This window comes from Ruditapes philippinarum, unplaced genomic scaffold (genome assembly GCF_026571515.1).
Source record: "Ruditapes philippinarum isolate M1 unplaced genomic scaffold, ASM2657151v2 ctg2403_1_1_1_1, whole genome shotgun sequence".
Classification (NCBI taxonomy): domain Eukaryota; kingdom Metazoa; phylum Mollusca; class Bivalvia; order Venerida; family Veneridae; genus Ruditapes; species Ruditapes philippinarum.
In genome coordinates this window covers 127,525-144,741 of record NW_026856153.1, presented here as the reverse complement: position 1 = coordinate 144,741, position 17,217 = coordinate 127,525, and the positions used below count along the sequence as shown (strand labels likewise).

At 31.3% G+C, this 17,217-nt stretch overlaps 1 protein-coding gene across 1 annotated transcript; it reads left to right on the top strand.

Moving 5' to 3' along the window:
- Nucleotides 1-11,974: 11,974 nt before the first annotated feature.
- LOC132745603 (uncharacterized) lies at nt 11,975-14,577 on the top strand. Its single transcript, XM_060734560.1, has 2 exons — nt 11,975-12,586; nt 13,585-14,577. The coding sequence occupies exons 1-2, from the start codon at nt 11,975-11,977 to the stop codon at nt 14,575-14,577; spliced, it is 1,605 nt and encodes a 534-aa protein (XP_060590543.1).
- The last annotated feature ends 2,640 nt before the right edge of the window (nt 14,578-17,217 follow it).

The following is a 17,217-nucleotide window of genomic DNA, read 5'->3' as shown; positions in this document are numbered from 1 at the left end:
GCGTACAAGTCTATTGATTTGGAGGCACGGTCGAGGAGGAACAACCTCATTTTTAGAGGACTAACTGAAAACAGACAAGAGAACTGCTTTTCATTGATCAGGGAATTTCTCGAGTCAAAGCTTGATATTGATGCACGAGAGATTTATATAACCCGTGCGCACAGACTTGGGGGTAGAATTCACGGTAAGAACTTTAATAAAAGACCCATTATTGTCAATTTTAGAAGACTATGGAGACATAGAATATATTATGGACAGGGTGTAATGTTAAAAAAGTGCCCAGGTTTTTCTGTGGATTATGACTTTCCTAGAGAAATACAGATTGCGAGATCAAAACTTTGGCCTAAATATAAAACATACGTGCGCAGAACCCTGAGATCAAAAGTTAGCATAAAATACCCAGCAAAAGTTATCGCTGATGGCAAAGTTGTTTATGATGAATTACCACAGTGGAATCATTATGTAAACTATGAATAGACTGACCCAAATTGAATTTATTAAGTAGTCATAATACAAAAGCCCATCCACAAACAAGGAAATTATACTTCAGACACAAATCATCAAATGCCGGAGTACACGCAACAGTATGTAAATGCGCAAAATAATGTGATTTCAACCAATCATAATTCATACGAACTCCAAAATGAACTTCAATGACTGGCCTACGCAAGCGCTCAAATAAATCAACACTCAAATTTACTTGTACAGTCAAGTTTGAAAATACAGGTATGTTCAATCATCTCCGTGCACGGGAAGTACAAAAAAACAACTATTGAACAATCACAGCCAAAACATGTCTAATGTTCAAAATATACAGGATAGTAGTTACCCACAAGACTCATTCGTAATACAAAACCGAACTGAATGTCAGCCAAGGCTTTAATACGAACACACAATCTTCATCGATGATGTCAAATGTGACAGACACGTGTGAAAATCTTTAAGTGAAAGCTCTTACCCTGATACGTGATGCAGCCTCTTACTTTAGCATTGAAGATGGAAATAATTCAATCATCGAATCTCAACAAATATTTGTGACACAAAATTCCGATGAAACAACTCTCGTAAAACAACCACAGCTGTGATCAGACTAGACCTAAACGCATTGTCAGTCCCAAACAATAATCGTGAAACACACGTTTCTCGTTGCTAGAAACCGTTCATTTCGCCGAAATAACTCATCTAGTCCATATAGGCGAAATGCTTTCACAAAGCAGAAACAGGTATTCCCCGAATGCTAAAAATAGAAATAGGTCATCGGACAAAGAGTGCACGGACTTTACCTACGCGCGTGGGCAGCAAGTCAATATCTAGGACACCGCGGAGGAGGTCGCTATTAGATGTGCGTATATGAATATAAAATGGTTTGCAAAGTAAACGGACGAATAAACTTGAATTCAGATTTTGTGAAAAATGTGTTTTGAAAGTAATGACATTGTTCTTTTTACAGAAACGTGGACAGATTCATTTTTCTAATTTACAGGTCGACGGTTTTGAGTATTTTGTTTTACATAGAACATCTGTTAAAATACAGCAAAACGGAATTCAGGTGGCATTATTATTTATGTGAAATCAAATTTTGTTTCTGATGATACATTATTTTTTACATCCCAAGATGATATATTATGGATAAAAAATTTCGGCCAATAAACTTTTAATAGATAAAGATATATATATTGGTCTGTGTTATGTAATACCAGACAATAGTAGTAGACAATCCACAATAGACGATAACATTTTTGACAGATTGATTGATTCAGTTACTTATGTAGAAAATTGTTCAAATGATGATTGCTATTATACAATTTTTGGCGATTTCAATGCCCCGAACGTCGGTTTAACTCCCAGATTTTGTTATTCATGATACTTATAATGTTTTTAATAGTGATATTTTACCAGACGATTATCAGACAGATAGAAATTTAGATCGGTTTTCACAAGATAAAGGCATGTTTAATAATAATGGCAGGTTGCTTTTAGATTTTTGTAAACAAACGGGTTATAGAATAATGAATGGACGGAAAGATGAAGATTATAATATTGGTAAATACACATTTGTGAATAATAGAGGGTGTAGTGTTGTTTGATATTTATTGTGCTGTAAAAAATAGTTTATGTGAGAAAATTGGTACATTTGATATTGATTGTCCTAATATTGTGTCTGATCACTGTCTTATAACTGTTTCTTTTGTGTTCAATAAATCTACTGATTATGTTGACAATATATATGATTATAATGATTTAAATCAGAATTATGATAGTGTTGATTTTACCTATGTATGGAAAGAAAATTTGAAAGATCAGTATATTGAGTTATTATCAACAGATGAAAATATTGAGAATCTTGATAATTTAGAAAAATAATATCTTATTAAGCTCTACAAAGCGCGACATTGATAATTGTTTGCAAAATTTAGAAAACATGTTTAATAATATTGCTTCTCCATTTATCAAAAGGGTTTCAGCCACTGGCTCTAAATGTGTAACAAAATGATGTAAATCAACCATGGTTTAAATAGCGAGTGTTTTGAAAAGCAGCAAATATTTTATAAAATGCTTAAAACAAATATTCGTGATTGCCAGAATGATTTTAATAGAGTAAACATGGTAAAAGCCAGGTCTGAGTATAAAACTGTATTACGTAAATGTAGATATAATTTTGATAAAGAAAAAACAAATAAACTGTTAACTGTAAGATATAATAAGCACGTCTGTATTGGAAAATGTTAAAAGAAGCTTCTGGTGTGTAAATCATTCTAATATACCGTTATCTACATTTGCCCAATATTTTAAAGCTGTAAATAGTCCAGATGATAGATTTTTTTCACCTGACGAAGATATTTTACATTTTGTAGAGCGTTATGAAAATAATGAATTTAAAATAAATGTTTAATGAATTGAATACCATCATCACTACGGAAGGAGATTAGTTTAGCTTTAAAGGAGCTCAAGAATAATAGGTCAAGCGGGCCTGATTTATTGTTGAACGAATTTTTTGTACAAGGTAAAGATATTTTATTACCTGTTTTGTATTCGTTATTTAATAAAATATATGATATTTGGTTATTTTCCGGTTTAGGTGGTCAGAAGGTTTATGTAATACCTTTACATAAAAAAGGGGGAGCATTAATAATGTTGAGAATTATCGTGGTATTACACTTTTAAGCTGTTTAGGTAAACTTTTCACTCGTATTATTAATAATAGATTAAAGTTTTGGGCAGAAAATTACAATGTTTATATAGAAGCACAAGCAGGGTTTAGATCAAAGATGAGTACAGTAGATAATATATATGTATTAAAATGGATTATTGTCACACTTTTTAAATCAAGGAAAACAACTTTATACTTTATTTGTTGATTTTAGTAAAGCATTTGATTATATTGTTAGAGATAATCTGTGGTACAAATTGATACAACTAGGTTTACGAGGAAAAGATTTTTGATATTGTAAAATCCATTTATGATTCTGTAAAATCAAGAGTTAAGCATTGTAACATGTTTAAGTGAGGGAATACTTCATATTTACTAGGAGTAAGACAAGGAGAATGTCTATCTCCTTTCTTATTTTCTATGTTCATAAATGACCTTGAAGATGTTTTTATACATGGTAATATGACTGGCTTAGATGTAAACATGTTTAAAATATTTTTATTATTATACGCAGACGATATTGTTATATTCGCAAAAATTCACCTGAAGAACTCCAAAAAAAGTATTGATTTATTATACAATTATTGTGAGCTGTGGAAAATGAAGGTTAATGTCTCTAAAACAAAAATAATGATTTTTAAAAAAAGGTGCGAACATTACACGAAATTTTAGAATTTTTATACAATGAACAGTCTATTCAGATTGTGAACAATTTTTGTTATTTAGGTGTTGTTTTTACAAGTGGAGGTTCATTAAGTACCGCCCACAATACTATAGCAGTTCAAGCGCAAAAAGCAGTATTTAAGCTGAATAAAATATTTATACAAATTTACCTATTTACAACAAAACATAAATTAGAATTATTTGATAAACTCGTATCTCCGATTTTAAATTATTGCAGCGAAGTGTGTGGTTTTTGTCAATGATTTATCAATTGAAAGGGTGCATTTACAATTTTGTAAAAAAAACTTTTAGGTGTTAAAAAAGACTACACAAAATGACTTTATTTATGGGAATTAGGTCGGTATCCTTTAAAACTGTGCATTTTTTAAATATTATTAAATATTGGTTAAAAATATTACATTTAGGAAGAAACAAGTATGTCTTCATTATTTACTCTTTGTTAAAAGATGATTTTGAACAGTATGAAAATAGGCGAAATTGTGTTCCATGTTAAAAGATTTGTTATGTTCACTAGGTTTTGTTGACGCATGGTTATATCAAGGTGTAGGTGATGATAAGATATTTTTTGTCCTTAGTTAAACAAAGATTAAATGACCAATTTATTCAGAACTGGAACTCAAGATTATCAAATTCTAGTAGAGCTTTGTTTTATAGAAATATTTCTTTCTTTAGGTACCAACCATATCTTGATTGTTTTAATGCAAATAAATTTGTTCAGTCATTAACACGTCTGAGAGTGTCATCTCATAGACTACAAGTAGAAGCTGGTAGGTGGGCTAAACCAACCAGAATACCCTTAAACGATAGAAAATGTTCATTATGCAATACTCTTGAAGACGAATACCATTTCGTTATGAATGCTCATTATATACAGAATTAAGAAACTCTTATATTCACAAGAAGTTTTTGGAACAGACCAAAATATGTATAAATTTATAGAATTATTAAATTCAGAAAATAAAAAAAGTGATAAGAAACCTAGGAATATTTGTTGAAAAAGCTTTTAACTAAGAAATTCTATCATTTAATTATTTGTTAAAGTTATAATTATTTTTTGTTAATACCGTTAGTTGAAACAATCTCATGTAGTCATTATATAATTTTTAGCGTCTAAGTATACTGTTAACTACAATGTCTTTTTTCTATAAACTGTGCATACTATATTAATTTAAGTGATATATATAGCTTTCAAAAGATGAATATATTCTAGGGTTACTTTTGATACTTTATAAATTCTCTTTTGTCTCTATGGCGAAAGAGCTATGACACATGAATAATGTTAATAATACATTGTGTAGTATGCATATTTATTTCATTGTATGCGATGTGCTCATTTTGTTGAAATATCTCATCTTAAATAAACGTATATATGTAAAACGAACATATAAATGAAAATAAGTCATGTGAATATGATTGTTAATTTATAACATATTATCAGTCTTGCAGTTTCTTTTCGGTAAGGCCGATATATTCATGTTATAAACCATTACAAATGAATTAAATATGCATCAATTATATTCTATGTTTCTTGTCTTAGAGTGTGGCAAGAATCGTGGATATATTCATACATGTATGTATATAACCTATTATTTGATGAATGTATATAATTTCACATAGGTTTAAAACTTTAAAGATTTCATCAAATAGATATGTTTTGGATTACATTTATATAAAATGATACTATACATATATATGTAAGTAAAACACAACATTTATGTATTTATACTTGAAGAGTTTGTCGTTATGATCTTCTCCGATATTATCATCATGCTATGTTAGGTATTTCATATGTATATGCACTGTTCGTTGTCTAGTATTATGCTGTTAACATGTCATCGTGGGCTTTTAAGCCTAATATGATTGAAATAAAACTATCTATCTATCTATCTATTAAAATCGGTAATATATTTATAAATTATGCTTATTGGTACCTACAATATTGACAAATCTTAATTTGAGCATCATATTTATGAGATAAAACCATGAAAAAAATGTGTTACAGGATCTTTAAAATGGTAAATTTGTCGGAAGTTATCGTTTTAAGCTCTATATATTATATATCTTACAAAAATATAATCATTTCTATCATAACTAATTTAATTCAGGTATTACTTCACTAGCTTATTTAATGTTTATTAACAACTAACGGAGTCTGTCTTTTTTATATAATCTTTATCTTGTAACACTATCTGAAGCACAATCATCTAAACATTCCTTATTCTTTGGAATACAGAAAGCCTCATACAAATGTTTCATATATATAATCTTTGTACAATGTTCCATTATATTTTATAATGATAGAGATATGCGAATAAAAACATCAATGTATAAAACTAATATATATAAATGAACAGAAAAATGTATATAAATTTGAATCCAGCAATATTAACAGCAGATTGAGAAAATGATATATATTCAAGATCAAATATCATTGTAAATATTGGTCAAGTATATATCGTGTGTAAAATAAATTGTCTTAAATTCTGTTTTTACCAACATGCAGGGGCTGTAGATATCATTAGATAAATATTTCAGATCAAGGTAATTTGTAAAAATTGGTTAGGTATATACGAAAGACCGGTAGGGCCATTTCAACTTCATAAATTCCCGATTTCATCTTCATGAATTCACAATTTAAACTTCGTGCATTCCCGTTTTCAAAATACGGAATTCACGAATTCACGATTCAGCTTCATGAATTCACGACTTCAACTTCACGAATTCACGATTTCAACTTCATGAATTCACGATTTCAACTTCACGAATTCACGATTTCAACTTCATGAATTCACGATTTCAACTTCACGAATTCAACTTCGTGAATTCACGATTTCAACTTCACGAATTCACGATTTCAACTTCATGAATTCACGATTTCAACTTCATGAATTCACGATTTCAACTTCACGAATTCACGATTTCAACTTCATGAATTCACAATTTCAACTTCACGAATTCAACTTCGTGAATTCACGATTTCAACTTTACGAATTCACGATTTCAACTTCATGAATTCACGATTTCAACTTCATGAATTCACGATTTCAACTTCACGAATTCACGATTTCAACTTCATGAATTCACGATTTCAAATTCATGAATTCAACTTTGTATATTCATGATTTCAACTTCAAGAATTCACGATTTCAACTTCATGCAGTTGAAATTGTGAATTCGTGAAGTAAAAACAGAATTGTTGACAATTTATTTAATACATATTATATATATATATATACCTACGAAAGACCGGTGGGGACATTTCAACTTCATGAATTCCTGATTTCAGATTCATGAATTCTCGATTTCAACTCCAAGAATTCATGATTTCAACTTCACGAATTCACGATTTCAACTTCACGAATTCACGATTTCAACTTCACGAATTCACGATTTCAACTGCATGAAGCTTAATAATAATAATAATAATAATAATAATAATTAATAATAATAATAATAGTAATAATAATAATAATAATAATAATAATAATTATAAAAATAATAATAATAGTAATAATAAAAATAATAATAATAATAATGATGATGATGATGACAGAAGGAATGCGAACATACGACAGATTTTATGTGTCGTATTTTCGCCCTCCTTCTGTCGTATTTCTGTCGCTTTGTTGGCCCGAAAAAGCGAAAACATGAAGAGACGACAAAAGTCCAACTTTGTCGTCCCTTCGTGTTTTCGCATTTTTGCATTTTGAGGCGAAGAAGCTTAAATACGACAGGGCATAAATCAGCCACCATAGTTTTTACTAGTCTTGTGATGCCACTACGTTTCAATTAAAAACAAGTTAAATGTTGATGCTGCACATCAAACACGCTGCCAAATGATGTGAACAGTCACATGCAATGTACAAAATCAGAATTGAAAATCGTTCTCTATTACAGTTGAATATCCGAAGCAATTATTAATTTTTTCTCCGTGTTCTTGGTATGTGTCTGAAATTCTGAAATATTTGTCTGTTGCGATATAGATTGAAACGTTTGGTCGAAGCAAAATAAATTCGATGTTGAACTCATTCACTCCAAATTCTGTAGAAAGGTATTATCTGTCAAACGCTCTACAAATTTAGACGCTCTTTACGGCGAATTAGCTAGAATCCCGATGAGAATTCATAGGCAATTAATAAGGGTAAAATATTGGATAAAATTATTGACATGTAAAAAAGAATCTCTTCTTTCATGCTTAAAGTCGATGTTGAAGGAAATAACACATATAATAAATGTAATTGGGCTTATCAAATTTAAATTAGACTTGATAAATGCGGACTTTCGTATATTTGGCAAAACCAATCTAGCATGTTAATTGACTACAATATTATTGAACGACGCATATTAGATATGTTTTATCAAAGTTGGTATTGTTCTATCGATAATTCTAGTCGTCTAGATACATACAGTTCTATAAAATATAAATTTGAATTTGAATGTTATCTAGATTATATTAAGGACAAAAGATTTCGAGTTGCGCTTACAAAATTTCGCACATCATCTCACGACTTGTTTATTGAAAAGGGAAGATATATAAACGTACCTAGACTGGAAAGAATATGCAATAATTTTTCTTCGAGACAAATGAAAACGAATTTCAATATGCTGAAAAATATCTTAGACGCTACTATTATACATGGCCTACATTGCAGAAATTAAATAATTTATTATTGTCTGAATCTAAAATAATTGTAAGAGATCTTTCTTAATATTTATATTAAGCAAATTTGATTAGAAAAAAGTTTTACAGAACCTCAAACACGTCATAATTATGAATTCATATGTTTTACATTGTATTTTTGTGATCCTTGAAAAATCCATGTCTTCTGCCTATAGTTATGTTGTATGTGCTATAAACATATATTGTATGTTTAACACAATAAAATTATTTGAGTTGAGTTGAGTTGCATATTCGTCTAAAATCTAGGTAATGGACCACAAAATGTAATAAACACGTTTTGCCTGTTTTGCAAAAGATATTTCCGCTGCGTCGGTAGCGCCAAAATAATCTCCGTTGCATATTTAAGTGATATTTCTTGTTCCCTGCCCGTTCCCGTCATTAGACTATAGACGGGTCTCAACGGTTAAGTTTTAGAACTATCGACTATAGACTGGCTCATTGGCACGTTATTTATTAGGTAGATAAAATAAGATAATTATAAAAAGAATATGATATTCAAACATGACACTATCACTTTAGTTTAACGTTATTTTAATCCTTCAAAGGTCTGTGACATGTTGTACACACAGGTGACAGCATCAGTGTTTGGACACCCACCCCTATCTGCCCCTGGACCCCTACTACAACCATGAAAAAAAATAATTCAACACTCTAAGGCTTACTATTAGGTACCAAATACAAAACCACCGATGAAATTATATAAAAAAAAATTTTCCACTGTCAAAATTATAGTTAAAGAAACGACGATTTCCCGTGTTCCACATTGTTTGGCAAATGAACATATAGTAGGCTTTTCACCTTTCTATAACTATAATTTTGATCGTGGAAAAATTTTTTTATATATAATTTCATCGGTGGTTTTGTATTTGGTACCTTATAGTAAGCCTTAGAGTGTTGATTTTTTTCAGGGTTGTAGTAGGGGTCCAGGGGCAGATAGGGGTGGGTGTCCAAACACTGATACTGCCACCTGTGGTTGTACATCAGAAAAGCTATTTCTATAAGAAAATTTGAAAACAATTGAATTTTGTTAAAACAAAAAAATTCACACAAAATCAAGTATAAAATTCCCCCATTGCTATACGGACAAATTCATATCTACTAGACGGCGCGTGCACGCGCCGTCTAATTATCTTTATTTATAACCATTATTTCTAAATATAACAAAATGGGAAACCATGACAGGTTTTGATCCTTTAGCCGATTATTCGTAATTTTATTTGAAATTAATCGACTTTTTCAATCGTATTTTATTATATATCAATCAATTTTATCAAAAAGAATAAAATTTTCTTCGTTTAAACAAAGTGCATTAGAAGAAAATTATTTCCCCTGGTTTTGTTCCCGTCGGATCACACGAGGGCGCTATTCGCGCCAAAATCAGCACGTGATTTTCGGAATAGCGTTGCAAATTCATTCAGCGCTTGGTTAATCGACTGTCAACATGTCCGAAGAAGAAAATTCAATTCCTTTTCAACCTACCGATAACGGTTCAACTCTACAGGCTCAATTAGCTGAGATATCAAGGCAGCTTTCTTTACAAAGGCAAGACGTAACAGAATTGAGAGAAGAGGTACGTGGCAAGAATATTTCCGTCGGTAAAGAGGTGAAGAAAATCAAATCGGACATTGATATTACCTGGAAACGACAAGGTAACAAAGTTCAGTATACCTTTAACAGTGATATTATCGACTTACTGAATCAAGCCATTTGGGCAATTGACAATAACAAATACGCCTACTGCCGAGATATCATTTCCGAGACTTTGGACAAAGAGAAGCATCGTCAAAAGCTTATACGTATTGCAGATACGTCCGAAGCAGGCTGGGAAACGGTTAATTGCTATACTGCTAATCCACTGGCAAGCGATTCCGAGGATGAAACTAAACTCCGCAAAGCTGAGAATCAGGCTCTCAAGAAACGCAAATCAAAAACATCTAAACGTCTCCAGTCTTCTCGCAAAGTGCCACCGTCTTCTACCGTCACTTCCGGTGCACTTTTCAATAATCCTACTGCTTTTCGCAGTAATTCAGACGACATCTATCCGGTCCTGCCTGCTAGGGGAACAAGACCTTTTCGAGGCTTCAACAGTTTCACACCAAAGTCTTCAACTTACGGATCATGTTTCTCCTGCGGTTCATTCGATCACTTCAGGCGCTTCTGTCCCTATGTCAACGGTCCCATCGACGATAGATCAGCACGGTTTCCAGCCAAGAAGCAATGAAAGTCCTGGTCATTTATCTATGGAAGATGAGTATTATTCTCATATTATAAACTGTCATAATTCGCAAGAAAATATTTTAACAAATAACTATTTTGAATATGAATCTGGCCAAAAAGACATTATAGTACGTGGTCGACTGAAAAGTCATGTAGAATTCTGGATAAATATAGGTTCAAATTCTTTTGTAATAGATAAAATTAGACAAGGTTATAAAATACCGTTTTATTCTGTTCCTCATTCGTGTTTTTTGCCTAACAACAAGTCCGCTTTAGAAAATCAAATTTTTGTTAGCGAAGCTATATCAGATTTATTGGACAGAAATTTAATTGAGTTGTGTGATAACATTCCATTTACTGTTAATCCGCTTACTGTGTCAACTAGAGATAACGGTAAAAAGCGTTTGATTCTTGATCTCAGGGAGGTTAATAAACATCTATGGAAACAATATTTCAGGTATGACGATCTCAGGGTCGCATTGTCATTTTTAAATAAACAATGCTGGATGATAAAATTCGACATACATTCGGCATATCATTTTATAGATATTTTTCCACAGCATACTAGATTTTTGGGTTTTTCTTGGCCAGATAAAAATGGTGTTGTTAGATACTATAAATTTTTAGTGTTACCTTTTGGACTTTCCACTAGTCCGTATGTTTTTAGTAAAGTTACACGGCCATTAATCGCTAAATGGAGATCTGAAGGTAAAAAAGTTTTAATGTTTTTAGACGACGGTTTTGGTTGTGATTCAACATCTGAAAACACTTTAGCTTTAAGTGTTGCAGTTAAAAATGATCTTTTATTGTCCGGTTTTATACCCAAAAATGAAAAATGTGTATGGACACCTGTCCAACATTTACAGTTTTTAGGATCAGATATTGCATCAGATTCGGGAATTATTTCTATCCCTCAAGTAAGAATTGATAAATGTTTAAAAACAGTTGAAAAAATAAAATTTGGTATAATAAAACATAGCCGGGTACCTGTTCGTTTGCTAGCTAGCTTCATGGGTCAAGTCATCTCGATGTCAATAGTGTTAGGTTACGTTACACAAATTATGACCAGGTATTTAAGTATTGACTTAGTAAAGTCGCCTCATTGGGATTTCTTTATAAAACTTTCGCCAGAAAGCAAAGATCAATTAAAATTCTGAGAACAGGAGTTAAAACATTTGAATTCCAGAAAATTGTTTGATATTATTTCCTGCAATAAAATAGTTTATTCAGATGCAAGTTGTATGGGCTACGCTGGCTTTGAGGTAAATACTTCAGGAAGTATAGCACACGGGGTTTGGTCACCCGATGAGATTACTCAGTCTTCCACATGGAGGGAACTTATTGCTGTTTATAGAGTGTTAAAATCTATACCACAAGTACTTCGTTTTCAAAAGGTTAAATGGTTTACTGATAACCAGTCTGTTAGTAAAATTGTAAAGAAAGGTTCCATGGTTCACGATTTGCAGAGTATAGCTATAGACATTTATAGGTTTTGTTTGAATAACTCAATTTTAATTGACATTGAATGGATACCTAGATCTGAAAATGAAAAAGCAGATTATCTTTCAAAAATTTGTGATTTTGACGACTGGGGTATTTCAGATGAAATATTAAACGCGGTGCAGAGAAAGTGGGGTAATTTAGAGGTAGACTGGTTTGCTTCGGATAATAATGCAAAATTGCCAGTATTTTATTCCAGATTTTGGAATGTTAATTCTAGTGGCGTAGATGCATTTACGGAAGACTGGTCAGGGAAGTTTGGGCTTTTTGTTCCACCTATATCCATAGTATCGGAGGTTCTTAAGAAAATGTACACAGATAATGTTCAAGGTGTTCTTATTATTCCTCATTGGGTTTCTGCTAGATTTTGGCCTATTTTGTGTCCAAATGGGAAATTTATTAAGAACGTGGTTGACTGGATATTGTTGCCGACGGAAAAAGAATTTTATACATGTTGTAAAAATGGCAAGGGAATTTTTGGAAATCAGAATTTGCATTTCAATATGCTTGCTATAAGAATATCATTTAAATAATTCTATAGAGATATAGGAAGCTAGATATATTTTATTCGTTTGTTATAAGTATTTTTATAATAATTTTATACCGCATTGTTTTGAATCTTTCATAGCTAGGTTTTGCAGCCATGATAATAGCAAGAATTTACAGCCATAATAGTAAGCTTTGCAGTCTTGATAATAGTAAGGCTTTGCAGCCGTAATAATAGCAAGGCTTTGCAGCCATGATAATAGCAAGGCTTTGCAGCCGTGATAATAGCAAGGCTTTGCAGCCATGACCATAATAGCAAGGTTTTGAAGCTATGATAATAGTTAGGCTTCGCAGCCATGATAATAGCTATGTTTTGCAACCAAGTTAACAGTTAGGCTTTGCAGCCGTGATAATAGCCAAACAAGTTTTTAAAACGTTTTGTACTCGGAATAATAGTTCGATTAATCAATCATGATCATAATCAAATGGTAATTAAGGTTCTATAATCATGATATTAGTTATGTATTACATTTTGTATATAGGCTTTGCAGCCATGATAGTAGTAAATTTACACGAGTTTTGACTCAATGTAGTTTTTGTATAGATTACTGCAGCACTGCAGTTATGTACGATTAAGTATTGTACTCTGAGTCGTATTTTCTCTTTATAACAATTTCTTATATCTGGAGTTTTTATTTCACAATGTTATAAGCTTTAATTTTTATATTAAATAATGTAAGTTCCATTGGTATAATATACATTCATATCGATTTATACATGTAAACATTGATTTGTTAATTCATGTTTCATATATTTTGATTAGAATATTTAATTTAAAATATTTTTTTTACGTTTATTTTTTCAGTGTCATAAAAAAGATATAGACGAGCTTCCGGTTAAGCTGGTGGATAAGGTGACCCTATTGCCACAGATACTTCAACATTCTAGAGCCTTTAGCACGTGCAAAAATTATAATAGTGCGTTTAATAGATGGATTAAGTGGGCCATGTTAAATGATCTGGGTAGTGGGGACATTTTGCCCGCCAGTGAGTTGCCGTTAGCCATATATTTGACTTCTTTAATACAAAGTTCTTTCACTCCGAAGCCTGTAGAGACAGCATTTTATGCAATAAAATGGATTCACGAGATTAATGGTTTAGATCCACCTACTGACTCTAGTATGGTAAAAAATGTTTTACAATCAGCAAAGCGTATTTTGTCAAAACCGGTGCTTAAAAAAGAACCGATTACCGTAGAATTACTTTCTTCTATTTTTGATAATTTGTATGTTGATAAAAATCTTAAGTCACAGAGAACTATTTGTGCTTTTCTACTTTCATTTTCTGGATTTTTAAGAAGTTCTGAATTGTTATATAAAAGATGTGATCTAGATTTTTCAAGTACACATATGAAAATTTTTATTGAGTCGAGTAAAACAGATCAGTATAGAGATGGATCTTGGGTTATAATAGCAAGAACAGGCACGAAATTATGTCCAGTCACTAATATTGAAAAGTATCTTGAATGGGCTCAATTTTCTATGGACTCTTCATGTTTCATTTTTTGTAATCTGAGCGCTACTAAAAATGGTTATAAGTGTAGGAATGTTAACAGAGCAATGTCATATAGTACTTTGCGAGATTTATTTAGGAATGCTTTAACTCCATTTGTAACAGATATAAACAAATATTGTTTACATTCGTTAAGGTCAGGTGGCGCAACCGCTGCCGCTAATAAAGGAGTCAAGGATAGAATGTTCAAACGACATGGTCGTTGGTTAAGTGAAAAAGCTAAGGATGGCTATGTAAAAGATAGTTTGGATGAACGATTATTCGTTTCTCGGTGTTTAGGTTTATGATATTTACAATCGGTTCGTTGATTATAACATTTTTGATCATTTGGAACACGTACTCTTTATATTCATTTCATGCTTTATCCCGTTCTTTGAGTTCAGCTATAACCAAGTCGCTTGTAACACATTAAACGTTATTTCATAACTAAATTGTTCTGTTGTTCATTCTATATATTTTGTAAAGATAATGGTTGTGATCATATTGTATCCGTCGGGGACGATTTGAGGGGAATAAAATTTTCTTCGTTTAAACAAAGTGCATTAGAAGAAAATTATTTCCCCTGGTTTTGTTTCCCGTCGGATCACACGAGGGCGCTATTCGCGCCAAAATCAGCACGTGATTTTCGGAATAGCGTTGCAAATTCATTCAGCGCTTGGTTAATCGACTGTCAACATGTCCGAAGAAGAAAATTAAAATTTTTATTATATATAAGTTTTGTTAAGGATTTTAGACAATAGATGTACGTGTTCCATCTTTTTTAATAATATGTCTTGTACTTTGACTGAAGTTATTTACATGTAATTTATGAAACGATATAAATTAATGTATGCTATTTGCAAATGAGGGTTTATTTGTACATATATATGTTGGTTCATTTCATGTACAGTCAGCTATAACCAAGTCGCTTGTAACACATTAAACGTTACTTCATAACTAAATTGTTCTGTTGTTCATTCTATATATGTTACAGTGTGGAATTTATATAGATGAGTCTGACCTAAATTTAGTGGCCTCATCCCTTTCAATCATTAAAATTTCATGACAACTAAATATAATAAACACTAACCTTTGTGTGAGAGGTCAAAATTAACAAGTTTCATTGGCTAACAAATAAATAACATCTCACTTTTTCACGTTTGGCGGGATTTGTAAAAAATATTCACTTCGGTCAGAGAAATTGTTTGAGAAGGATGGTCTCAAGCCATCCTTGATAGATCTACATTTTGTTTGAACTCATCTTTACTTTACAGTCAGGTAAATCCCAGGTTGTCCCTGTCCTTTGTCCTTTTTAATTTGGTTATGTAAAATTATGGTTAAATTCATTTTGATCCAGATATTTTCCATACCATTCTGAATCAGCTGTTTCTCAGCTGACTTGAGTTTTTATAATTTTTAGAATACAGCTTCATAAGTAAACATTTATCTACATTTGAAATTAATTACAATTAATTTGCTTTTGTTTGCTTATGCTTGCTAATGTTTGCTCTTTATTTTGCTTTTATTATTTTGCTTATTTATGCTTTTTGTGTATTTGTAGGACACCCTTTTTATTACAACTTGAAGTGAACCTACAAACAATAAAATATTATTATCAACTGTGACACCCTCAGAATTATTTATTTACTCCTGAAACTATCAACTGTCACATATATTTTGTAAAGATAATGGTTGTGATCATATTGTATCCGTCGGGGACGATTTGAGGGGACTTCAATCCTTTTCCGTTTCTGGTTATGGCAGTGTTGATAAATTTGTAAACAAAAAGTTGAAATATGATATAACAAGTGCTTGGATACAGAAATGGGCTAAAGGAACATAGTTATGAAGTAATGAAGTTATGAACTGTAATCTGTTATACTGAAATGACTCTCTTCTTGATTTCTGAAAAATGTACACATTTTGACACTTTGTTACCCGTGATTTTCGTGCAACGTGCTGTTACGCGCTCAATTTTAAATCTATACTGAGCGGCAAAAGTTTGTTACCGACTCTGAAGGCGCTAAATGCTCAACACCTATATCAGAAGTCAAAAAAAGGGAACTTTCCTCACCTATAGATTGTACCGACATTAAAAGACCTAAATCGTCTGAAACTCATATTTTCCTGTCAAAAGAGGACATTGTAATAATATTACTGAAATGTTTTAATAAAAGATGAATTTACGTAATAGTTGTATTTATGGGGAAAATTTTTGTTTTTAATATAAAGTATATATAAAATCAATTTCATAGTAACGCGCCTGACTAAATTGATTCATAATTTTACTCAAAAAATAAAAGCGCGTTATGGACTTGTTATCTAACACTTATCATAAATTATTATACTTTCTGGTACATTTTGCCGGAATTTATTTACATATGCTACTTTTGGCTATTTTTGCGAAAGCGTGGCAAGAAACAAGTTATTCTGTTTTATAAATCAATTACTATAATTACATCAGTATATTTTAGCATTTTTTTATTTAGCTAAATCCGATATGAGATTTTTGGGATTTTTTTTTATTTAATATAAGGTAACACCGTAACATGTTAAGATTTATAGTATGGATTATTCCCCTTCCTTTATTTCTTAATATATTGATATAACAGATGTTATATTATATTGAGGAATGCTTTTTGTTAAATGAAAATGTTTCTTTAAATGTACATTGTTAAATGTTATTATGTAACTAGAACTGTATTGATATACATGTATGTTGTTTTAACATTGTATATTCTCTTAACTAGAAGTATTTCGGTACATACAGTGTCAATTGTTTTTACCGGAGAAGTAACACATAGTACTTTGAATTCTCTTAATGAAGTATTTTGGCACACGCAATATCTAATTTTTTTCTTACCTGAGAAAGATCATGAAGTACATTCTTATTGTATACTTATTATACTTATTATATTATACTTATTATCATACTTATTGTATTTTTG